Here is a 26,618-nt window from a genome sequence, read left to right as displayed (position 1 = left end):
GTGGGTACAGAGGGTTTGTGATGGGTTTTGGAGGGCTCTTTGTTTCCTCCACAAATGTAACAGGTAGGGGGGGGGGGGGTATGGGTCTGGGTCCACCTGTCTGAAGTGCACTGCACCCATTAAAACTGCTCCAGGGACCTGCATGCGCTGTCATAGACCTGAGTATGACATCTCAGGCTGGAATAGAGGCTGGCAGGTAATATTTTTAATAATGTTTTTTGAGGGTGGGAGGGGGTTAGTGACCACTGAGGGAGTAAGGGGGGTCATCCCTGATTCCCTCCAGTGGACATCTGGTCATTTCGGGCACCTTTTTGTGCCTTATTCATAATAAAAACATGTCCGGGTGAAAGCCTCCAAGTTTTAGTGCTGGATGTCTCTGCCTTTTTCCATTATGGCTCAAAGACGTCCAAGTCTTAGGCACTCCCAAGTCCCGCCTTCACAACACCTCCGATACGCCCCCTTGAGATTTGGACATCCTTGCGACGGACTTCAGCTAGAGACATTCAAAATCGGGTTTCGATTATACCGATTTGGACATCTCTGAGAGATGGACATCCAAGTGCCGATTTATGTCACTTTTTGGACGTCCATCTCTTTCGAAAATGAGTCTCTTAGTGTATGGAAAAAAACAATATATGCATTTCCTGCATTGCAGAGCAACATCTTAATATATCCATATTCTCCATCCCATAAAGCACACAGCAGTTTTCTTGAAGTAGAGCTGCATAAACATGTTCAAGTTTTCTTCAACAACAAAGTTAACCAAGAGTGTAACCCTCACTTGAACCTTCTCCACAGATGACTCAAGTATAACAGAGATGTCCAAGCTGATATTTTTCTCCACAGTCTGACCTCCTCTCACAGAGAGAATATTAACAGAAGGTATCATTGACATGAAAAAATCCAACACTTTAGCCACATATTTTTTAGAAGTGTCCAAGGGTAAATTCTCATAACTTTGGGAAAGTTTAGTATCTGCAGATTCAGGTGTCTGGCCTGATTCTCTATCTGCTCTTTTTTCCTATCTTTATCATGCCATTAATGGCTGCTTTTGACTGTAACACATCCTGTTCCAAGACACTGGTCTTCTCCAAGGTTCCTTCTCCAGACTTTGCATATGAGCCAATAGTCCTACAGTTAGCACTACATAATTCAAATCAGAAGAATATTTGGCAATAGAAAAGTCTTAACTTCACCAACATACCCCATATTGATTTAGTTCACCTTTATTTACTATACCGCCAATTACATAAAATATCTAAGCAGTGTACATTAAAAATATAAATAAATATAGGGGAGATGAAAAGGAAAGGACAGCAAAAGGGGGCTTATGTTACATTTAGCAAAAATAAGGGATGAAAAATAAAATAAAAATATGATACATGAGGTGGGGAGGGAGTATATGGAGTCAACACTATAATAGTAGTGCCGTAATGGGGTTGCAAGGCATAGCAAGGAAAAATGACAAATTATGATCTGGTTTCTGGTTGAGGTAACTGATAAGCAGCAGTTAAGAAATGAATTTTAAGCAGGTTTTTATATTTTTTAAATGAGAGTTCCAAATTAAATTGATAGAAGGTAATTTCAAAATTGGAAATTGATGATATAAAATTATCTCCATCTAAAGTTCAAATAGTAATTCCTGTTTCAATATCGAGTCCCTGCCAATATTCCATAAGCACAGCCTAATTGTCTCTCTGAACCAGTCACTGACAAAACATCTCCCAACACAGCTTCTAAAACACCCAAAAGGTCAGGAGCACTTTCACTTCCCTGCAAAATGGCTATAGAGCTTACAATTTCAGCTTCTAACTCTGCCTACACATTCAGAGTACACAGCCCTGGGTAGAAAGTTGAGTGGCTCTGCAGGTGGAGAAACCTTAACCTTACGCAACTCTGACTATTTGCTGCCAGCAGCCACAGCAGGGGACTCACCTACAGAAGATTCAGAAAGTCTTTAAGGCCCAGATGCACTAAACTTTAACGACCCTTTAACGAAGAATTTTCAAACCGTGGCGTGCATTAAAGGCCATTTTCCGACCACGGTAGCAGAAAACGAAAACGGAATGCAGATTAGCAAATTGTGTAGGAACCCCATAGAAACGAGATGCTTCAAAGTTTTCCGACTACCCTAACGCAGGAAAAGTGCCGGAAAGCTAACGACAGGTCTGTACCTGTCGTTAGGACTATCCGACTAAAAACTTTAATGTAAAAAAAAAAAAAAAAAAAAGCGAGGGGGCGAAAACGTGCGTCAGAGGCATCTTTTATTGACGCCCGAGGTCGCTGCTGCTCCCCGCTCCCCCTGCATCACTATAAAAGCGAAAAAAAAAAGGTTCGGGAGGGGGCAAAGGCGCTCGTGAGGAGCGTCCTTTATGGACGGCCTTGCCGCCCCCCCCCCCCCCCCCGCCCATGGTCGCCGCTGCTGCTCCCCGCTTCCTCCGCCAGCATTAAATAAAAAAAAAACAAAAGTCAAAGCTTTAAGAGCCCCGGATCCCCTCCCTTCCTGTCTCTCAACTCTTTCTTTCTGCACGCAGCTCCGCCTCCCGCCATCCTCCGCCCCCCCCCCCCCCCCACATTACCGAGCCCGTGCAGCGCCTCTCACCTCTGTATGAAGGCACTGCACGGGCAAGAAGACCATCGCTGCAGTCTCTCTCCTTCTCTGACCTGGCCCCGCCCCCGTCTGATGTAAGAAACCTACGTCAGACGGGGGTGGGCCCAGGTCAGGGAAGATGAAGGAGACGTCCTGAAGACTGCAGCAATGGTCTTCTTGCCCGTGCAGCACCTTCATACAGAGGTGAGAGGCGCTGCACGGGCCCGGTAATGCGGGGGGGGGGGGGGGGCGGAGGAGGGGGGGAGTGGCAGGGGCGGGGCACGGGGGCGGAGGATGGTGGGAGGCGGAGCTGTGTGCAGAAAGAAAGAGTTGAGAGACAGGAAGGGAGGGGGGCCAGGGCTCTTAAAGCTTTGATTTTTGTTTTCTTTATTTAATGCTGGCGGAGGAAGCGGGGAGCAGTAGCGGCGACCACGGGTGGGAGGGGGGCAAGGCCATCCATACAGGATGCTCCTGACGAGTGCCTTTACCCCCTCCCGATCCACGTGTTTGTGTTTTGGTTTTTTGACGTTTGTGGCACGCGCAGAGCAGCCAGCATAACGCTGGGCTGCTCTGCGCATGCTTTAGGAGCCGATTACCAAAGGGGATTACACCAGTTTGATGCATTGTTCTTTACAATACCGCACCGAACATGTGCGACTTGTTTTTTTGGAGCATTGTTCGTTTTTAAAAATTCGGTAATGGCTTTTACGTTTTTGCTTTTTTTACGTTTGGTTGATGCATCTGGGCCTTAGTGTGGCTATCTATGCGTTGCTGCTGATTCACCAAAGAAGAACCCATAGAAGGTTAAGTTTGAATCTTGCCCTTCCATTTAGTGGTCATAGGAACAGCAATCAAAGAAAATTGCAGCACAAAGAGTAGCAATTCAATCTTGCTACCATCTGCCATCTTGACACTGCCCCCCCCCCCCCCCCCCCCCAAAAAAAAAAAAAATTCCTGTGCCAGGCTAGTATTCTATAATGAAAAATATGCACTTTTTTTCCTTATTAGGCTCTTACCAGGTTCCCTCTGGGTGCATAATTGTAGACACCCTGTTATAGAATTACCCTTCACATGCTTAATTTTAGGAGTTAGGAATGTACATTTGCATAAATTAGAACTTCTCTTAGCTGAGTTCCTAAATTTAAGAGCCTACTGAGTTCCTAAATAGCGAATGCTACATACCTGTAGAAGGTATTCTCCGAGGACAGCAGGCTGATTGTTCTCACTGATGGGTGACGTCCACGGCAGCCCCTCCAATCGGAACACTTTCTAGCAAAGTCCTTTGCTAGTCCTCGCGCGCCGATGCGCACCGCGCATGCGCGGCCGTCTTCCCGCCCGAACCGGCTCGTGCCGGCCAGTCTCATGTGTAGCAAGACAAAGAGAAGGGAAGACACAACTCCAAAGGGGAGGCGGGCGGGTTTGTGAGAACAATCAGCCTGCTGTCCTCGGAGAATACCTTCTACAGGTATGTAGCATTCGCTTTCTCCGAGGACAAGCAGGCTGCTTGTTCTCACTGATGGGGTATCCCTAGCCCCCAGGCTCACTCAAAACAACAAACATGGTCAATTGGACCTCGCAACGGCGAGGACATAACTGAGATTGACCTAAAAAATTTACCAACTAACTGAGAGTGCAGCCTGGAACAGAACAAACATGGGCCTAGGGGGGATGGAGTTGGATTCTAAACCCCGAACAGATTCTGAAGCACTGACTGCCCGAACCGACTGTCGCGTCGGGTATCCTGCTGCAGGCAGTAATGAGATGTGAATGTGTGGACAGATGACCACGTCGCAGCTTTGCAAATCTCTTCAATAGTGGCTGACTTCAAGTGGGCTACCGACGCTGCCATGGCTCTAACATTATGAGCCGTGACATGACCCTCAAGAGCCAGCCCAGCCTGGGCATAAGTGAAGGAAATGCAATCTGCTAGCCAATTGGATATGGTGCGTTTTCCCACAGCCACTCCCCTCCTGTTGGGATCAAAAGAAACAAACAATTGGGCGGACTGTCTGTTGGGCTGTGTCCGCTCCAGATAGAAGGCCAATGCTCTCTTGCAGTCCAATGTGTGCAGCTGACGTTCAGCAGGGCAGGAATGAGGACGGGGAAAGAATGTTGGCAAGGCAATTGACTGGTTCAGATGGAACTCCGACACAACCTTTGGCAAGAACTTAGGGTGAGTGCGGAGGACTACTCTGTTATGATGAAATTTGGTGTAAGGGGCCTGGGCTACCAGGGCCTGAAGCTCACTGACTCTACAAGCTGAAGTAACTGCCACCAAGAAAATGACCTTCCAGGTCAAGTACTTCAGATGGCAGGAATCCAGTGGCTCAAAAGGAGGTTTCATCAGCTGGGTGAGAACGACATTGAGATCCCATGACACTGTAGGAGGCTTGACAGGGGGCTTTGACAAAAGCAAACCTCTCATGAAGCGAACAACTAAAGGCTGTCCTGAGATCGGCTTACCTTCCACACGGTAATGGTATGCACTGATTGCACTAAGGTGAACCCTTACAGAGTGGGTCTTGAGACCGGACTCAGACAAGTGCAGAAGGTATTCAAGCAGGGTCTGTGTAGGACAAGAGCGAGGATCTAGGGCCTTGCTGTCACACCAGACGGCAAACCTCCTCCATAGAAAGAAGTAACTCCTCTTAGTGGAATCTTTCCTGGAAGCAAGCAAGATGCGGGAGACGCCCTCTGACAGACCCAAAGAGGCAAAGTCTACGCTCTCAACATCCAGGCCGTGAGAGCCAGGGACCGGAGGTTGGGATGCAGAAGCGCCCCTTCATCCTGCGTGATGAGGGTCGGAAAACACTCCAATCTCCACGGTTCTTCAGAGGACAACTCCAGAAGAAGAGGGAACCAGATCTGACGCGGCCGAAAAGGAGCAATCAGAATCATGGTGCCTCGGTCTTGCTTGAGTTTCAACAAAGTCTTCCCCACCAGAGGTATGGGAGGATAAGCATACAGCAGACCCTCCCCCCAGTCCAGGAGGAAGGCATCAGATGCCAGTCTGCCGTGGGCCTGAAGCCTGGAACAGAACTGAGGGACTTTGTGGTTGGCTCAAGATGCGAAGAGATCTACCAAGGGGGTGCCCCACACCTGGAAGATCTGTCGCACTACACGGGAATTGAGCGACCACTCGTGAGGTTGCATAATCCTGCTCAACCTGTCGGCCAGACTGTTGTTTACGCCTGCCAGATATGTGGCTTGGAGCACCATGCCATGACGGCGAGCCCAGAGCCACATGCTGACGGCTTCCTGACACAGGGGGCGAGATCCGGTGCCCCCCTGCTTGTTGACGTAGTACATGGCAACCTGGTTGTCTGTCTGAATTTGGATAATTTGGTGGGACAGCCGATCTCTGAAAGCCTTCAAAGCGTTCCAGATCGCTCGTAACTCCAGAAGATTGATCTGCAGATCGCGTTCCTGGAGGGACCAGCTTCCTTGGGTGTGAAGCCCATCGACATGAGCTCCCCATCCCAGGAGAGACGCATCCGTGGTCAGCACTTTTTGTGGCTGAGGAATTTGGAAAGGACGTCCCAGAGTCAAATTGGACCAAATTGTCCACCAATACAGGGATTCGAGAAAACTCGTGGACAGGTGGATCACGTCTTCTAGATCCCCAGCAGCCTGAAACCACTGAGAAGCTAGGGTCCATTGAGCAGATCTCATGTGAAGGCGGGCCATGGGAGTCACATGAACTGTGGAGGCCATGTGGCCCAGCAATCTCAACATCTGCCGAGCTGTGATCTGCTGGGACGCTCGCACCCGCGAGACGAGGGACAACAAGTTGTTGGCTCTCGTCTCTGGGAGATAGGCGCGAGCCGTCCGAGAATCCAGCAGAGCTCCTATGAATTCGAGTTTCTGCACTGGGAGAAGATGGGACTTTGGGTAATTTATCACAAACCCCAGTAGCTCCAGGAGGCGAATAGTCATCTGCATGGACTGCAGGGCTCCTGCCTCGGATGTGTTCTTCACCAGCCAATCGTCGAGATATGGGAACACGTGTACCCCCAGTCTGCGAAGTGCCGCTGCTACTACAGCCAAGCACTTGGTGAACACTCTGGGCGCAGAGGCGAGCCCAAAGAGTAGCACACAGTACTGGAAGTGACGTGTGCCCAGCTGAAATCGCAGATACTGTCTGTGAGCTGGCAGTATCGGGATGTGCGTGTAGGCGTCCTTCAAGTCCAGAGAGCATAGCCAATCGTTTTCCTGAATCATGGGGAGAAGGGTGCCCAGGGAAAGCATCCTGAACTTTTCTTTGACCAGATATTTGTTCAGGGCCCTTAGGTCTAGGATGGGACGCATCCCCCCTGTTTTCTTTTCCACAAGGAAGTACCTGGAATAGAATCCCAGCCCTTCTTGCCCGGATGGCACGGGCTCGACCGCATTGGCGCTGAGAAGGGCGGAGAGTTCCTCTGCAAGTACCTGCTTGTGCTGGAAGCTGTAAGACTGAGCTCCCGGTGGACAATTTGGAGGTTTTGAGGCCAAATTGAGGGTGTATCCTTGCCGGACTATTTGGAGAACCCACTGATCGGAGGTTATGAGAGGCCACCTTTGGTGAAAAGCTTTCAACCTCCCTCCGACTGGCAGGTCGCCCGGCACTGACACTTGGATGGCGGCTATGCTCTGCTGGAGCCAGTCAAAAGCTCGTCCCTTGCTTTTGCTGGGGAGCCGAGGGGCCTTGCTGAGGCGCACGCTGCTGATGAGAGCGAGCGCGCTGGGGCTTAGCCTGGGCCGCAGGCTGTCGAGAAGGAGGATTGTACCTACGCTTGCCAGAAGAGTAGGGAACAGTCTTCCTTCCCCCGAAAAATCTTCTACCTGTAGAGGTAGAGGCTGAAGGCTGCCGGCGGGAGAACTTGTCGAATGCGGTGTCCCGCTGGTGGAGCTGCTCTACCACCTGCTCGACTTTTTCTCCAAAAATATTATCCGCACGGCAAGGCGAGTCCGCAATCCGCTGCTGGATCCTATTCTCCAGGTCGGAGGCACGCAGCCATGAGAGTCTGCGCATCACCACACCTTGAGCAGCGGCCCTGGACGCAACATCAAAGGTGTCATACACCCCTCTGGCCAGGAATTTTCTGCACGCCTTCAGCTGCCTGAGCACCTCCTGAAAAGGCTTGGCTTGCTCAGGGGGGAGCGTGTCCACCAAGCCCGCCAACTGCCGCACATTGTTCCGCATGTGTATGCTCGTGTAGAGCTGGTAGGACTGAATCTTGGCCACGAGCATAGAAGAATGGTAGGCCTTCCTCCCAAAGGAGTCCAAGGTTTTAGAGTCCTTGCCCGGGGGCGCCGAAGCATGTTCTCTAGAACTCTTGGCCTTCTTTAGGGCCAAATCCACAACTCCAGAGTCATGAGGCAACTGAGTGCGCATCAGCTCTGGGTCCCCATGGATCCGGTACTGGGACTCGATCTTCTTGGGAATGTGGGGATTACTTAGAGGTTTGGTCCAGTTCGCCAGCAATGTCTTTTTGAGGACATGATGCATGGGTACTGTGGACGCTTCCTTAGGTGGAGAAGGATAGTCCAGGAGCTCAAACATTTCAGCCCTGGGCTCGTCCTCCACAACCACCGGGAAGGGGATGGCCGTAGACATCTCCCGGACAAAGGAAGCGAAAGACAGGCTCTCAGGAGGAGAAAGCTGTCTTTCAGGAGAGGGAGTGGGATCGGAAGGAAGACCCTCAGACTCCTCGTCAGAGAAATATCTGATGTCTTCTTCCTCTTCCCACGAGGCCTCACCATCGGTGTCAGACACAAGTTCACGGACCTGTGTCTGCAACCGTGCCCGGCTCGACTCCGTGGAACCACGGCCACGGTGGGAGCGTCGAGAGGTAGACTCCCTCGCCCGCACCGGCGAAGCTCCCTCCGCCGACGTAGTCGGGGAGCCTTCCTGGGAGGCTACCGCAGTCGGTACCGCAAGCGGCACCGATGTCGGAGACCTCACCCCGGACAATGGGCCAGCCGGCGCCTCGCTTGACGGTACCGGTGGCGCAAGCACCCCCGGTACCGGAGGGGAAGGGCGCAACAGCTCTCCCAGGATCTCTGGGAGAACGGCCCGGAGGCTCTCGTGCAGAGCGGCTGTGGAAAAAGACATGGAAGCCGATGCAGGAGTCGATGTCAGAACCTGTTCCGGGCGTGGAGGCTGTTCCGGGCTGTCCAAAGGGGAGCGCATCGACACCTCTTGAACAGAGGGCGAGCAGTCCTCTCGGTGCCGATGCTTACTGGGTGCCAACTCCCTCGGCGACCCAGAGCTCTCGGTGCCGACACGGGAAGGGGACCGGTGACGATGCTTCTTCTATTTTTTGGAACGAAGCACGTCACCGGAGCTTCCCGGCACCGACGAGGAGGACGTAGAATCCAGCCGTCTCTTCCTCGGGGCCAAGGCCGAAGAGGGTCGGTCTCGGGGGGGCTGTACCGCAGGAGCCCTCAGGGTAGGGGGAGACCCACCCGAAGGCTCACTGCCACCAGCGGGGGAATGGACAGCCCTCACCTGCACTCCAGACGAAGCACCACCGTCCGACGACATCAGCAGACGAGGAGGTCTCGATACCACCGACACCGACGCAGCCCTCCGATGTCGCCCCGATGCAGAGGGCTGATGCCTCGATGCACTCGATGCAATCGGGGGCGAGGATGAAGGTCCGGGCGCCGACGACATCGAGGCAGTCGATACTCCCGGTGCCGATGCCGACGAAGAGCCCGAGAACAAAATGTTCCACTGGGCTAACTTCGCTACCTGAGTCCGCTTTTGTAAGAGGGAACACAGACTACAGGCCTGAGGGCGGTGCCCAGCTCCCAGACACTGAAGACACGACGCGTGCCTGTCAGTGAGCGAGATTACCCGGGCGCACTGGGTGCACTTCTTGAAGCCGCTGGAAGACTTCGATGTCATGGGCGGAAAAATCGCGCCGGCGAGATCAAAACTCGAAATGGCGAAAATGGCACCACAAAATAGGGGGAAGAAAAACTTCGACCGAGGCCTAAATAGGGCCTACCCCGACGACGAAAGAAAACTTACCGGGGCAAAAAACTCGAAGTGCGGGAAGGGAGAAAACCAAAAGGCCTCCTCCCGACACCTTTTTTTTTTTTTTTATGAACGAAGTCGATGAACGACGCGCGAGGTCAACTTTGGGGCGCAAACGGCGAAACACGACTGTACCGAGCGCGGACAAAAGAAGACTGGCCAGCACGAGCCGGTTCGGGCGGGAAGACGGCCGCGAATGCGCTGTGCGCATCGGCGCGCGAGGACTAGCAAAGGACTTTGCTAGAAAGTGTTCCAATTGGAGGGGCTGCCGTGGACGTCAACCATCAGTGAGAACAAGCAGCCTGCTTGTCCTCGTAGAATTAAGAGCTATCCACTCCCTCAGAAAATCTCTGTTATGCCTTCTTCTGACACCATTCTTTTTTTTTTTTTTTTTTTTCAAATTTTTTTCATTACAATATTCAAACAATCTTGAATATTACACGATACATGCAATAATACCATCTTTGATTACAAAATCATAATTTCTAAAAAAGCAAATAATGACTATCGTCCACAAACAAATGTAATTGATCCAAAAAGGAAAAAATATATATTATAAGCTAATGTAACAAAGCTCAATCAATTTATAATTATCAACAGATTGCGTCATATTCAGAATGAACTATTCCAAGCTGCTATACAGTGTTACATTTGGTTCTAAATTCTCACAATCACACCCTCTTTGCTTTTCAAAAAATCCTCCAATTGACTGGGCTCAAAAAACTGAAATTGCTTTGTTTGGTATAAGATTCTACAAACACAAGGAAACTTTAATTGAAAATTTGCACCAATTGCTACTACCCTTAAGCGCAATAGTAAAAATAACTTTCTTCTCTTCTGGGTTTCCCTGGAGAGATCCGGGAAAACCCTTACTTTTGAGCCCAAAAATAAAGAATTAAGATGTCTCAAGGACAGCCTGAGCACTGCATCTCTATCTATCTCAAGGGCAAATGTCACCAGCAAAGTTAACCTTTGCGTGACCACCTCCAGAGAGGATTCTAGGAACTCAGTTAGATTCATTCCACCTGAAGGATTTAAATTATCCAGTACTTTACCAGTACTCTGTAAATAATATGCTCTTGTAATAGGTGGTAATGAACTATCAGACATTCCCAGTACCTCCACTAAATATTTCTTAACCATTTGTATTGGGGTAATGAGTGGCGATTTTGGAAAGTTTATAATACGCAGGTTAAGTCTCTTTGATTGGTTCTCCAAATACTCCAAGCGCTTAGAAGCAAAACACCTGTCCTTAATCAATGATTGTTCCACAAGTTCCATTTTTGCAAATTTTTCAGATAGAGTTTTAACCTCCATGGCTTGGTAATCATTAATTTGTAGTTGTTTTAATGCAGTTTCGGCTATAGCCTTGATACTTTCAGTATTCTTTGCTATCAGAGTCTGTAAGGCAGAGAGAGTGGAAGAGTTCAGTTCCCAAAGTGACTCTAGCGTCACTACAGCAGGTTTTTCTTTTCCCTCAAAAACCAGTTGTGGTGCTCTAGCAGTTTGTTCCAGGATACTCACAATTGTAGTAGAAACTACAGGAGCAGAACTATCCTCTGGTATAGTCAAGCTGGCAGCATTTGTTCCGGTTTCGTGTAGGTTCCCTCCCTGAATGCTCTCTTCTCTCGTCGGAGTTTGAGCAGTAGGACTCATCACGAAGCGCTCACTTCCTGGTTGAGGGGGCGCTGCACACAGAACAGGGCTCAGAGAAGCCCCGTTAACACTGTCGGCCAGCTCTGATACGCTGGCTCCAGCAGCAGGAGTAGATGTCACTTCTGAACCGGAGGCAATTCCAAACCGCTCGAGCGTCGGCTGTTGGAGTGGGGGTCTACTTCCAGGGAGAGAGGGAATCTCCCTGATCTTCCCCCGTCTCTTACCCATCGCAAAACGGCAGGTAAGGCTCTCTTTCCAGCGTTCACTAGAGCTGGATTGCAACGCGTCCGCTGACGCCAATCATACCGCGGCCATCTTGGATCTCTTCTGACACCATTCTAATCTTTATATTGACTAACAAGAATAGATTATTACCAAAAAAATGTTTTATTGCAAAAATAGTATATTATAATACTCAATCAAATTAGATTAAAACCACCTAATACATTACCCTCTGTACATACCACACAATACCATTGAACCAGTCTTCCTACCTATATATTCACTAGCTAACAACATTCATATAAGTGTGTCTTGTATGGAGATCTTGTGAGCCCTTGGGTCCAGCTGGAGGGATGCAGTGACGGTAGACACCAGACCTCCAAAGGACAGCCGAATAACCCCAAGTCTCTCACCTGCGGCGACCGCCATTCCCCAGGGGTTGAGCCCCCAGGTGCAGGTGGCCAACAGGACTTCCAGAACCGCAGGGGTTGGCTGTAATGAGAGAAAGTTCAGGAGGCTGGGTTGGGCTACAGGCAGCGAGAGGGCAGGAACCAGCAGAAGTCAGGGCAGGCAGCGAGCAGAAAGTTGTCAGGAACCAGCAGAAGTCAGGTCAGGTCAGGTTAGGTCAAGCACGAGCGAAGTCAAGGTACCATGCACAGAAGCATGAGTCCTCAGTGAGTAGAAGCTGAAGCAAGTAGTAGCGTTTCCCAGCTCCTTAAGTAGCCCCTCCAATCCAGGGAAAGAGCATCAGCTGGCAGGAGGTGGAATGAGGGAGACCCCGCGACCCACGTCATCAAGGCAGAGCATCAGGATTGGGCAGCCGGCCGATGGAGGCAGAGTCCAACCGCGCCTGGCCAATCTGGAGGGACCAGGGGGCACGGCTAAGGTTCCTGGGCTCCGCACCTGGAAGAAGGTGACGCCCTAGAACGCCGGCGAGCCCCAACATGGCTGGCTTTCCCCGCAACCACGAGGCTGCAGCTCCATGCCGGCGCCGGCCCCAGCGTCGGCAAGGCGAGCGGAGAGAGGAGCGGCCACGGAGTGCCAGCCCAGCCGCCCGACCGCTGCCATAGCGTTAGGCAGGTGGAGACGGAGAGCGGCCAGACCACGGGGCGCGTGCCACAGGTGAAGGACGCGACAAAGTGTCCATCTGTAGATGATAATCAGAAGACTATAAACCACTTTTAAAGAAAGTAACCATCTGGAGAGTGAAGAATGAGTCCACAATGTCCTGTATTGTATAAATCCAGAGTTCAACCATGAGAAAAATCGTGGATATTTAAAGGGCCCTTTAAATAAATTAATGCTTTGCAGTTGCAGTCCACATGATCTCTATGTAACCCATCATCATCATCAAACTGAAGATCCAACTTGATAATTTTCTTGTTTACACTAGACTGTGTTTCGCCAAAAGGTGTCCTCAGGAGCCGTTCAACTGCCACCTTATTATAGTGGCTGTTCTGTTAATAATCATGAAAACAATACAGGGACACAGATTTTGAACTTCAATCACTCAATCATTTAACTTACTAAAATTGACTTACATTTACCGTCACAAGCTCTTTTTCAGCACGTCCTCATGGATGGGAACTATGTGGGTTCAACTGCTAAAAACACTGACACATACACATTCAGGTGGTCCTTAAATAGAGAGACCTACCCTCAAATTGCATGATGTAACTGTTACCCACAATTTAAATTCAAATATCTATTAACATATACATTGCATTACATTACTTCTGCCCATTCTGCTTCTTTATTTAATCCAAAAGGGTGAAAAGTCTGCCAAGAAAAAACAAGAGAGGCCATTCCATATATCAGCTGGCGGTAATCAGTATTTTGCTGTTGACTGCTGGCATTATGCCCAGAAATTCAATGCGGTCCATGTCTAGGCTTCGGCATTGAATTTCTGGGTTTGCTGAGCTTGTTAACACATAGCTGGTTAAGGCCTAGATGCACAAAACTCTAACGACCCTTTAATGACCCTCTAACGACAAAATTTGCGGCCGTTGCATGCATTATAGGCCTTTTTCTGAAGCCACTAGCAGATAACGAAAACGGAATGCAAACCAGAAACTACCATTGAAATGTGGACAATTCGCTATGCACTAACCATACCGACGATCTAACGAATCATTTAACGTGACAAATTTAGCGAGCTCTCAGACCTGTCGTTCAGGCCTGAGCTGTCATCTCCCCGCTCCCTCCTGCACCTTAAAAATGCAAGCTGGCATGTAAAAAAAAAAAAAGTTATATAAAAACGCAAACCGGTAGTTCCCCACTTCCCCCTGCACTAACCAAAACAACACCTGTATGCGAAGGTGCTGCACGGGATAAAACATCTGATCGACAATTGCTTCTCCCTTCTCCGACGTTGTTCCTGGGCCCGCCCTCCATTGACGTAAGTTACCTACGTAGATAATGTAGGTAACTTACGTCAATGGAGGGCGGGCCCAGGAACAACAGACTCAAGGAGAAGGGAGAAGCAATTGGCGATCAGATGTTCTATCCCATGCAGCACCTTCGCATATAGGTGAGAGGCACTGCACGGGACTGTAATGCGGAGGGGGGGTCCGGTGGAGGGTGGGAGCGGCGGCGACGATCCCAGGGGGCGGGGCACGGGGGCGGAGGCGGAGGATGGCGGGAGGTGGAGCCCTGGAGCAAGGGACAGGAAACACAGGAAGGGAGGGGGACCGGGGATGAGAAAATTTGGAGATTTGTTTTTATTAAAACCGGCTGAAGCGGGAAACAGCGGCGATCTTGGGGGGGGGGCAAGGGTGCCCATACAGGACGCTCCTGACGAGCTCCTTTGCCCCCTCCCGATCTATTTGGATTTTTTTTATGTTTTGGTTAGTGCAGGGGGAAGTGGGGAGCCACATGTTTGTGTTGTGGTTTTTTTTGGACGTTTGTGGCATGCGCAGAGCAGCCAGCATAACGCTTGGCTGCTCTGCGCATGATTTAGGGGCCGATTACGACGGGGATTAAGATTCAGTGATACATTGTACTTCTGGATACCGCAACGAACATGTTTGACCTGTTTTTTTGGTGCATGCTTCGGTTTTTCAAAATCGTTAAGGACTTTAACGATTTAGATTTTGTTACGTTTGTTTGATGCATCTGGGCCTAAGTGTGATATTCAGCATTTAACTGGCTATAAAGATAGGCCTAACTTTTATGTGGTCCTATTTATGCGGTTAACCTGGCTGGTTAAATGCTGAATATCAGTACTTAACCGGCCAAATGATGACTCTGCCCCCAGAACACCCCTAAAATATCTGGCTTAGACTTCAACACTAACCAGTTATTTGCAGCAGCACTAATTAGTTAAGTTCCACTGAAAATTAGCAGTTACCCCAGAACAGGTGATTTATCTGGCCTGGGGCCATTTCTGGCTGGTTAAATCACTTATAATATCGATTTGCTTATATTTTTAAATTAATTTTTACAAAAGTCCAGGGTATTATTGGAGGGAATGATTTTTGAGCTGCTGTTTCCCTTGCACCCTGTGTGGCTTCACAGATCACACAGATCCTTGGGACAGCCTGCAAGGGACAGCAAGTATTACTTGGACATAGGCAATAAAAAATTACAGCTATAACATATCAGTACACATTACAGCATAGTTTGCTACTTACAATGTCAACATAAAACATTAAAACATCTTTACAGACAGCAAAGGGGACAAGTGGAAGATGACCATATAGAAATATAAAATAAAGTAACAAAAGTTTAGATAGATGATAAGGGTGGTCAACTTTAGGAAAAACTGAATATGAAATCAGAAAAGGTACATGCAATTGATCTCAGATAGGGTACATGTGGTAAGCAAGTCCTGCTGCAGTATGTGCAGCTGATGTTAGTCCTTGTGTGTTACTTGCTCGTTAGTTGCCTCTTCCAAGTTCCATTAAAGGCTTTGAAAAAGAGTCAGGCTCTCACCTGCTTCCTGAAGCAGAGTCTTGTGTGAGTCTTCTTCTAAGACTGTCCCCATAAGCTTTATGATAAAAGCTGCTGACTGTTTTAATAGTTGACCTCTGGACTGACTCTATTTGTTTTGTATCCTTTCAAAGATTCAGTCTCCAGAATTCTCTCTAGCCATTAATAAAAAAAAATGAGCTTGTGGAAAAATGGTCAGGGGTGCATTTTTAAAAAAATTGAATAAGTAGGAGACTAGAATTTTATAGTTAAGCTTCCTAACAGGATACCTTTTGAAAACTGTGACATTCTTTTCAGATGAGATTCTTCCAATTGAAAAGAACTCAAGGGTATTTGGTATGATTCAGGACTCCACCTTATTTATAGATTCCAAAGTAGCCAGTTTATTTAAAAGTTGCTTCCTTAGCATCCCACAGATCAGTCCAGATCTTGTGGGTTATATCTGTCAACCAGTGGATGGAGGCAGAGAAAGAATGTAGTTGTTTATGATTCACTCCTTAACAGTATCATTAGCCCTGGAACATTCAGTGTTTTTCTGTTTCCAATGGAGTTCCTGAGCTGTTTAATGGATTTTGCTCCTAAGCCAGTTCACTCTGAGCTTTAGTTGAGCTTAGGGGTACCTTAGACAGTCTGGGCTCCAATCTGCAAAGCTTTTACAGAAGATAATTTGCCATTGAGCTGGGATATCTCTGAGCTTCCTCCCCCTCCTCTCCTTTTGTGATGACAGTCTTGCTGACAAGTAGTTGAATTGAACAGGACAGTTGAGGTATTTTGCTACTGTGCCTTGTGGGGGAAGGGTTATATTTAGCCTTGCAAAGATCACCATACTGATTGAATGTCTTCTAAGAAGCCATGGCATAGTAGTGTTGGTAGCTTCACAGAGAGCCACTTGAATGTGAACAGACCAGACCAAGGGAGGAGAGAGAGCTCTGTAGGCCCCGGGTATCCACGGTAGCTGAGGTAACAATAAGGGTCTTTCATGGGTTTTTTCCATTTTTTATTCAGTGCAGCATGAAGCCTCTAGGGTACCTTCCCACTGAGGTGATGTGTCCATTTGGTGTCTGGCTTTCCTGCACATGGGATGAGTTGCCATTTTCTCCAGTTGTGTTTTTAGATCCGCAATAGGATATGATGTCCCAATCTACTTCATCTAATGTCTTTCCTTTTGTGGGCACTCTCACTTTGGAGGGGTACAGTGAACCTCCACTCAGAACAGTTAAGTTTAAAAAAAAGAAAGAAAGAAAATGTCTCAGGCAGACTTGCCTGGTTGCTTGCTGTGTTCAAGCTGGATGCTCATGCTAGGGGGTCATTCTCACAGTCTGCTCTGACTACTGCCGGTCCGCTTTTGACTGTGCACTACTACTACTACTTATCATTTCTATAGCGCTACTAGATGTACGCAGCGCTGTACACTTGAATATGAAGAGACAGTCCCTGCTCGACAGAGCTTACAATCTAATTAGGACAGATAAACAGGACAAACAAGAGATAAGGGAATGTTAAAGTGAGGATGATAAAATAAGGGTTCTGAACAAGTGAATAAGGGTTAGAAGTTAAAAGCAGCATCAAAAAGGTGGGCTTTTAGCTTAGATTTGAAGACGGTCAGAGATGGAGCTTGATGTACCGGCTCAGGAAGTCTATTCCAGGCATATGGTGCAGCAAAATAAAAGGAACAGAGTTTGGAGTAAGCAGTGGAGAAGAAGGGTGCAGATAAGAGAGATTTACCCAGTGAAGGGAGTTCCCAGGTAGAAATGTAGGGAGAGATGAGAGTGGAGAGGTACTGAGGAGCTGCAGAGTGAATGCACTTATAGGTCAATAAGAGGAGTTTGAACTGTATGCGGAAACGGATAGGAAGCCAGTGAAGTGATTTGAGGAGAGGGCTAATATGAGCATAACGACACTGGCGGAATATTAGTCGTGCAGCAGAATTTTGAACAGATTGAAGAGGAGAGAGATGGCTAAGTGGGAGACCTGTGAGAAGCAAGTTGCAATAGTCTAAGTGAGAGGTGATAAGAGCATGGATGAGGGTTCTGGTAGTGTGCTCAGAAAGGAAAGGGTGAATTTTGCTGATATTATAGAGAAAGAAACGACAGGTTTTAGCAGTCTGTTGAATATGTGCCGAGAAGGAGAGGGAGGAGTCGAAGATGACCCCAAGGTTACGAGCTGATGAGACAGGAAGGATGAGAGTGTTATCCACAGAAATAGAGAATGGGGGAGGAGGAGAGGTTGGTTTAGGGGGAAAGATAAGAAGCTCAGCCTTGGTCATGTTTAGTTTCAGATGGCGCTGAGACATCCAGGCAGCAATGTCAGACAGGCAGGCTGATACTTTGGCCTGGATTTCGGCTGAGATTTCTGGTGTGGAGAGGTAGATCTGGGAGTCATCAGTGTAAAGATGATACTGAAAACCATGGGATGAGATCAGAGTACCAAGGGAAGAAGTATAGATGGAGAAGAGAAGAGGTCCCAGGACAGATCCCTGAGGTGCACCAACTGACAGTGGGATAGAAGTAGAAGAGGATCCACTAGAGTATACACTAAAGGTACGCTGGGAGAGATAAGAAGAAAACCAGGAAAGAACAGAGCCCTGAAATCCAAGTGAGGACAGCGTATCAAGGAGTAGGCTGTGATCCACAGTGTCAAAAGCAGCAGATAGATCGAGAAGGATGAGGATAGAATAGAGACCTTTGGATCTGGCTAGGAACAGATCATTGGAGACTTTAGCAAGCGCTGTTTCTTCTGTTTCCAACTTCTTATTCAAGACTGGGTGACCCTCTTCTAGGAGCTCTGGAAAATAAAGCACTGCATAGTTTACAGTCTGTTCTGCTAATTCTTGCTACACTCACGATTCACCTTCTGGTGTCTTTGAGTTCTTATGTCTGCCTGTCAAAAATGGTGTTCCTTTCTGTTTGTTTTTAGTCTGTACACCGCTTTGACCTATTTTGGAAAGCTGGTATAGAAAGTTCCTAATAAACTATAAACTATTTTTCTGTATGGAGCTTGAGACCTGGTTGAGCTATTCTTTTCCACAAGCTGCCTTGGTGGACAACAATTATTTTAGGATAGGCATTCTTCCAACTGATATTCTAATTTGATATACAGATGATGTTTTTTTTACGTTGGTCTATTCTTCCTCACTGCTGAGTTGCATAGTGTCCTTCTGCTCTCCCTGACTAGATGATACCTGGAGGTCCAGAAACCTGGAACTTAAGCCTGAGGAACATATAATGTTTGAGGTTGATGGTTATCCAATATCTTATCTTATCTGTTGTTATCTTAGCAAGATATTGGGACGGGCCTCCAAAGATGGCAGGAGCATGAAGCTGAAAGCTCTGGCTGTCAGATACTATCAAGAACAAGTCTTCAGAGTCTTATTACTATGATTCTTTTCTTTGTCACCAAAGATCACCTAGCTGCAGTACTTTTCCCCCAGCTAAGCATGTTTAGGGCTGCTTAGGAAGTTCTTATTTATTAATTTAAGTATTTATTACAACATTTATATCCCAGATAATCCCAAACAAGTTTGGTTTCTATGTGGCTTACAATGAACAGAAACACTTGATAACCACTTCATATTACATAGAACATATAGTATTGAAACACAATAGTATCAATTATACAGGTAATGTAACTGAAAACATTGTAATAACAAGAAGAATATGATGTAATTATGAATTTTACAACCTATAGATTACATAGTAGATTGGTTGCTTCTATCATTGATAAAGGATCTTACCAAGTATGTTTTTAGCAGTTTGCAAAATATGAGATATTCAGTTGTATGATGCAATTGTTTAGGCAGGGAATTCCATCTCTTGGTACATTAGTATGAGAATCCAGCAGTGTGAATTGTTTTGTATTTAATTTTATTGCAATGTGAGAAGTGTAAAGCAAGGAAATCTCTAGAAGAATTCTTAACGTTGTGCATTGGCAACTCAATAAGATTCTGCATATAAGATGGAGAAAGACCATAAATTATTTGATAAATGAATATGCATAATTTGAATGTGATACATGCATTTATCAAAAGCCAGAGTAATTTAGTAGTAATGGTGTTGCTTTAGAGTAACAGGGAGCTCTGAGTACAAGGTGAGTTGCCGTGTTCTGTGTAGTTTGAAGTTTTCTGATTAATGGGTTTTTTAGACCTGCATAAATGGCATTGCAATAATCAAATTTAGATAATACTAGTGATTGAGTTAGGAAAGTAAGATCTTAATCTTTTTAATTTCCAGTGATTTAAAGACACTGGACACTACTTTAGTTACTTGTGGCTTAAATGATAATTTTTGATCAATTGTTTCTCTTAGGATTTTCATATTTGACTCCAATGGGTAGGTTATATTATCAATAGTGAAGTTTTTGGGATGCGTTGGATGATAAGGATTTGTTATTATTAGAAACTTAGTTTCTTATATCAACTTGTTTCTTTGGTCAGCAGGGAATGTGTGTTTATTCACAGTGATTGTATTTCTTTCTATCAGTAAAAACTACATTTCTTCTTTCAGCATCGACTATGTTTCATTCCAGGTCTATTGTCTATTGGATTTTTCTACTAGTTGCCAGGGTTGCTTCTGGACCCTATTGGCTGGTATATATTTAGACCTCATTTGCATCTTACTTTCTAGGTTATTGGCTGTATTATTTTATGCTATACCTGTCACTTATATTCTAACCTGAATTTTCAGTTCTCTTTCAGTGTACAGGTGTCTGCCTCAGATTGAAAGCTTTGACACCTTCTCAGTTTCAGCTATGATCCTGTCTGATAGATTAAATTTTTTCCCTTCAGGTTGGTTTTATCTTATGATTTTATAGGCATTTTCAACTTTGAGGCACAGACTGCTTCATTCTCAGCTGATACCCTGCTTATTTCTCAACTTACATCTGAGATTCACTATCATGTATTGGTGGTGCTTCAGGCACAGATACTTTCTGTGCTTTACTTCACAGATTCAGGTGTACTTCACCTCGCAGATTCAGCTGTTTTGCATCACAGAATCAGTTACCTCACAGGATCACCTGTGATAAGCTATCCTTATCCTCTTAGAATCTACAGAATCTGAGCTTAGCCTCACAGACTCAGTTGACCTTATACTCAAGGAATTGGTTGGCCTTTTCCTCAAACAATATGTGTAGGTTCAAGCTCAGAGGAGAAACTGTGGATAACTTCACAGAATCATTCGTGATTAACCTCAAGTATTAGTTGGTCTTATCCATTTGGACTCAGCTAGACTTAGCCTTGGAGAATTTCAGGTGCTTGTCTTCACAAATCACCTGTTCTTCACTTCATGGATTTACTGTATTAACCTCACACAATCATCTCTGCTTCACTTCACAGAATCACCTGTGCTTAACCTCACAGTATGATCTGTGCTTAACTTTCCAGACATACCTATTTTTAGCTTCAAAAAATCACCCGTTTAGCCTCACAGAATTACTTGTGCTTAGCCTTGCAGAATCACCTGTGTTTAGCCTTCTAGAATTTCTTGAGCTTCAACTCATCAGATCAGTTGACCTTAACTTCACAAAATCAGCTACACTTTGCCTCACTGATTCAGAAGAGATCTTTAGCCGTGCGGAACTGGCTGAGCTTAACCTCAAAGATTCTGCAGTGCTTAATCTCACAGAATCAGTTCTACTTATTTTCTCTTCATTAGCTATGCTTTGACCTCAAAATATCAGCTGTACTTTAGCTGCTTCAATAAGGTATTGGTTAGTTTCACAGCCTTAGCTGTGCTTGTCCTTAAAGGCCCAGCGATGCTTCACCTGATCTGTGATAGTATTGCTTCAGTTACTCTGTCTTGTATGTGCCTCATCTTCTCAATGCTACATATACTTCAGTTTCTCAGTGGCAGCTAAGTTTCATCTTATCAGCATCACCTGCGTTCCAGTGTCTTACTATTTTATGTCTTCTGGGCTTTTACCTTTTTGGTATAAGCAGCCACTCTCAGAGTCATAGTATTACTTGTGTTTTGGTGTCTCATTTTCACGGTTTCAGTTACTTGGGTCTCCTTTGCTTCGGTTTCACAGTATTAGCTGCTACTAAAGTTATCTGCTCAAAATAATAGTTGGGATTCTGTATAGCAGTCTTGGCTATGCTTCAGTCTTACAATCCCAGTCATATTTCATCCTTGCAGTATCAGCTATGTCTCAGTATCTGCTATATTTCAGCTTCACTGTGATTGTTGTGGTTTGGCCTTTCAGTCTTACTCTAACTGCTATCCTTCAGTGTGCCAGCCTTACCCATGCTTCTCCTGTACATTATCACCTACATTGAAGTCTCCCATTATCAATTGTCCTTCAGTCTCACAGAGGCTATGTGGTACTTTTGTCTCTCATTCTATGCTTTCACCTCCCAGTATCTTTGGTGCTGCAACCTCTTGGTGACAAAAGTATTTCTCTTACACATTGCCTCTTTTGATAATGTCTTAGGATACCCTTTACTTAGGGTGAGCTTCTTGAGTTATAGGCATAACTTTCCATCCTTTCTGTGAACTGCTTTGCTACATCTCACAAAGTTCTGGACTGATATGTGGGGTGCTAAAGAAGGAAAAATTATATGCTAAGCAAGGAAAAATTATGTCTTACCTGATAATTTTCTTCCTTTAGTCCCAATAGATCAGTCCAGAAGCCCACCCTTTCTGCTTATCCATACCTGTTTTATTGTTGCACCAAGCCTATGTATTAAAAAAATGCTCTATTCCCAGGAGGCTTTTAATAAGATTTCTCAGCTTCATTATGACTTCTTTGCTACAAAAGAAAAGGCTTGCTGACCCTTTAGATTTGATATGGAGTTGGTCTTTCAGCTTCTCATTTTCAGAGACCGTTATCTGGAACTTCTGATCAGTGGATTTCAATACCTGTTGCCCTAGGTCCCTGATGGCGAACCTATGACAAGCATGTCAGCACTGACACGCGTAGCCATTTTGATGACACGCGGCGCCGCCGCAGTGTGGTCCTCCCTCCCTCCTCGCTCCCGGAAACTAACCTTAAAGCCTCCTTTCACGTCGCAGCAAGCAGCAGCAGGGCAGGCCACTCCTTCCTTCCGTGTCCCGCCCTCACCTGACGTAACGTCCGCGAGGGCAGAGCACAGAAGGAAGGAGGAGAGGTCTGCCCTGCTGCTGCTTGCTGTGACGTGAAAGGAGGCTTTAAGGTTAGTTCTGGGCCCGGTAGCAGGTGGAGGGGGGGCCCAGCGACCTCGGGTGGGCAGCGATCTCGGGTAGGGGGGGCCCGGGGGCGGTCCTAGTAGATTTTTATCGAAGTGACACACCACCCGAGTTATGCTCGGTTTTTTCGCGAATTTTGACACACCAAGCTCAAAAGGTTGCCCATCACTGCCCTAGGTAATGAATTGGATACCACTTGACTTCAATGGCTCATGCTCCATTTACACAATGCTATATCATTGTAATACAATAGTTTCTACTTCAGTTGGTTGACCCTCTGTCAATCATCTTCAGCAGTTTCTGTTTTGATTGGAAGTCTGTGAGCCAATGATATCAAAAGTACCTTCTTAATTTGACTAATGCATGATTATAGTGCATGCTTGGATCAATATGTATGAGCACCAATGCTTTGTCATTTGAAATACTGAAGGTTCCAGGGTTGTATCATAACCTTAAGGGATGAATCACAAACTAATCTTTGTCTCCATCCATTGATTGATGAAGATGACACACAAGTTCTGACTGATCTCTTAGGGCTAAAGGAAAGAAAATGTTAAAACATAATTTTTCCTTTTAAATTACATCTAATTAGGTCTTTGTTCCACAAGGACCATTGTGGGATCTTGTGTCATGCTTTGATTATTCATCATTCAGACTATTGCAAGTATACAGGGCTTTCAGGTGAATCATTTTGAAAGCTTCAGCTGCTTCAGAATTCTACTGTTAAATTAATTTTTAATTTTCAGAGATAAAATCAGGTTTCTTCTCTGATAATAAAATTGCATTAGTTGCTGATTCAAACAAGAATAACATTAAACGTTGCTTGTATGGTCTTTAAGTCAATAAATGGTTTGGCCCCGGGCCATTTTATTCAATTATTATCTCTCTCCAAATCCAGAGATTGTTCTCAAATTTTGACTGCAATGGGGTTTTTTTTTCCATTTCTTCTCTAAAGGATATTCATTACCAAGGTATTATAGATGACTGTCTTCTTTTTTTAAACAGTGGAAGTTAGTGAGTGAATGCAAGATTACATATTGTTAGATAAATGAATTAGTCATTAGATTTGTTATATGTTAATATTGAACATATAATATTGAAACAGCACCACCCATTTGCAGGACTGTAGGTGGAGGACTCCTGCTCAGCTTAGAGGGAACAGTAGATTTGGTGGGATACAAGCATGCCGAATAAAATAGAAGTTTCACCAATGGTTTATATAATGGCAATATCACTTCCCTTTTCCTCTTGCCACTACCTTATCAACTTGTTTGGCCACCCTAAGTTTACCCAATATGATTACTTCAGATCCTGGACTTGTTTAGCGCACATCAGAACTTAACCCTATATTGTACTGCTCCCTTGGTTTTTTGCAGCTGCATTTTAGCTTCTGATCAGCTTTTTGAGCTCTGCAATGTTGGGTATCTATGGAGCCTCATGAAGACCAAATTGTTGATGAGTAAAATATGTGATTAGGGGAGGAAAAGGAGAGGAAAAGCACCATGACAGAAAGGTGCTGCTGTTCTCTCTTTGCATCCCTTTCCAAGTTTAGTGCTCAAGATGGTTGCTTGGCTTGGGTGTCCTTGCAATTACCCTGCCCATAGTCATTAATACTGGAAGCAAGGCACATAGGGAAACTACCCTTCCATACTGGAAATTGCCCTCTTTAGTATAGATGAGGAATCTATGGTGTTTGGAGGTTACAGCTACATCTGAAAACTCTCAATGCAGCCTTCATGGTTGCATTGAGCTGCAAGTATCTGGAGGGTCAACATGAATCTTATTGTCTGCTCCAAGCCACTAGCATCTGTAGAGCAGAACTGTAGCTGAGAATGATCAGCAAAGTCCTTACAAGGCTCGTCCTATCTCTAATGTTTGAGGGTCATGAGAGTTATTTAGATACAGGAGGGACATTTTGGGTACATGAGCACAGTAGTGTATGAATACTTTACACCTCATATTTTGGTGGGTGGTGAAACATAACACAATACACATATTTGAAAATCCCAAATGTACACATGCTGTTTTCTCCCTAACCTAAAAGTACCCCTTTTGAAAGAGGTTGAAGGTATGAGTATTATGAAAGCTTGTTCACATTTTTAGCTGTTGTGAAGGTAACAATTTTCAACCAAGACAGTCTAGCTGGGTATTTAGTTACCCAGTTAAATACCTTTGAAAATTCCCTTTATCTATTATTTTCTCTTCTGTTTTTTACCCTCAGGGGGACTCTGGTGGTCCAATGGTTTGCTATGAGAATGGAGCCTGGTTTCTGGCCGGAGTGATCAGTTTTACCCTTGGCTGCCATCTCCCCAATAGCCCAGTTCTTCTGAGTGAGGTTACAAAATATGCAGACTGGATCCAGGCTCAGGTGAACACAGAGGTCTCCTTTGCTGAGCAGACTGTGGATGTGCCTGAGATGGTTGATGATGGACAGTGTGAGGACCTTATCAGTACCAAGAACCCAGGTGTGTTATCAACAGGCAGTGGAAGAGGGGCTTCATAGCAATAATGTCGCAGACAGGGGATGATAGGGAGGGGTAGAACAATATTTTGGATTGTGTATTTGGTCACTTCCCCATGGTTTTCTGAGGCACACAGACTTCCAACTCAAACAATTGACATTTCAAAGTTCTTTATAATACCAATAAATTAAATAAACTAACACATGTTGGTCTGCCTGCCTCTAGCAACATAATCTAAATATCTGCCTACTTATGTTAAGAACATAAGAATAACCATGGTCCATCTAGCTGAGTATCCTGCTTTTAACAGTAGCCAATTCAGGTCACAAGTACCTGACAGAAACTCAAATAGTGGCAGCATTCCATGCTACCGATCACAGGGCAAGCAGTGGCTTCCCCCGTCTCTATCTCAATAGCAGACTATGGACTCTTCCTCCAGGAACTTGTTCAAAACTTTTTAAAGTCAGATATGCTAATTGCTGTTACCACATCCTCTGGCAACGAGGTCCAGAGTTTAACTATTCTTTGAGTGAAAAAATATTTCCTCCTGTTTGTTTTAAAAGTATTTCCATGTAACTTCCTTGAGTGTCCCTTAATCTTTGTACTTTTAGACAGAGTGAAAAATCAATTCACTTTTACCCGTTCTATACCACTCAGAATTTTGTATATCTCAATCATATCCCCCTTCAGCTGTCTCTTTTCCAAGCTGAAGAGCCCTAGCCTCTTTAGTCGTTCCATCCCCTTTATCATATTGGTCATTTTTCCTTGAACCTTTTCTCATTTCTCTATATCTTTCCACTATTTTGCTTGGCACTGACATCAGGCTTACCAGTCTATAATTTCCCGGATCACCCCAGAACCCTTTTTAAAAATCAGCGTCACATTGGCCACCCTCCAATCTTCAGGCACTATGGACAATTTTAACCAGAGGTTACATATTACTAACAGCAGATCAGCAATTTCATGCTTGAGTTCTTTGTGTACCCTTGGATGTATGCTATCTGGTCCAGGTGATTTACTACTCTTTAATTTATCAATTTGGCTCAGTTCATCTTCCAGGTTCATCAAAATTTCTTTCAGTTCCTCCGCATCATCGCCCTTGAAAATCATTTCCGGTACAGGCAGATCTTTTACATCTTCTTCCGTAAAGACAGAAGCAAAAAAATTCATTCAGTTTCTCTGCTATGGCCTTGTCCTCCCTGAGTGCCACTTTTGATCCTTAGTGATCTAACTGTCCCACGGATTCCATCAGGTTTTCTGCTTCTGATGTACCTGAAAAAGTTGTTACTGTGAGTTTTAGCCTCTGCAGCAAGTTTCTCTTAATATTCTAATTTAGCCTTCTTTATTAATGCATTGCATCTGACTTGCCAGTGCTCATGTTGCTTCTTATTTTCTTCATTTGGGTCCTTTTTCTATTTTTTGAATGACATTCTTTTGGCTGTAATGGCCTTTTAACCATGCTGGCTGACGTTTTCTCTTCTTTCCACCTTTGCAAATACATGGAATGCATCTGGACTGGGCTTCCATGATGGTATTTTTTGAATAATGTCCACACCTGATTTAGTGTCCTAACC

At 45.7% G+C, this 26,618-nt stretch overlaps 1 protein-coding gene across 1 annotated transcript in view; it reads left to right on the top strand.

Moving 5' to 3' along the window:
• PRSS53 (serine protease 53) overlaps window positions 1-26,618 on the top strand; it is a 104,538-nt gene that overhangs the window by 23,050 nt on the left and 54,870 nt on the right. The window contains exon 6 of the mRNA XM_030209969.1: window positions 24,804-25,047. Coding sequence (XP_030065829.1) covers window positions 24,804-25,047 — 244 coding nt within the window. The remainder of the gene's footprint in view (window positions 1-24,803; window positions 25,048-26,618) is intronic.

Source organism: Microcaecilia unicolor, chromosome 7, assembly GCF_901765095.1.
Source record: "Microcaecilia unicolor chromosome 7, aMicUni1.1, whole genome shotgun sequence".
NCBI classification, from domain to species: domain Eukaryota; kingdom Metazoa; phylum Chordata; class Amphibia; order Gymnophiona; family Siphonopidae; genus Microcaecilia; species Microcaecilia unicolor.
Note: the sequence above shows the minus strand (reverse complement) of the source record. Positions and strands in the feature narration are given on the sequence as shown.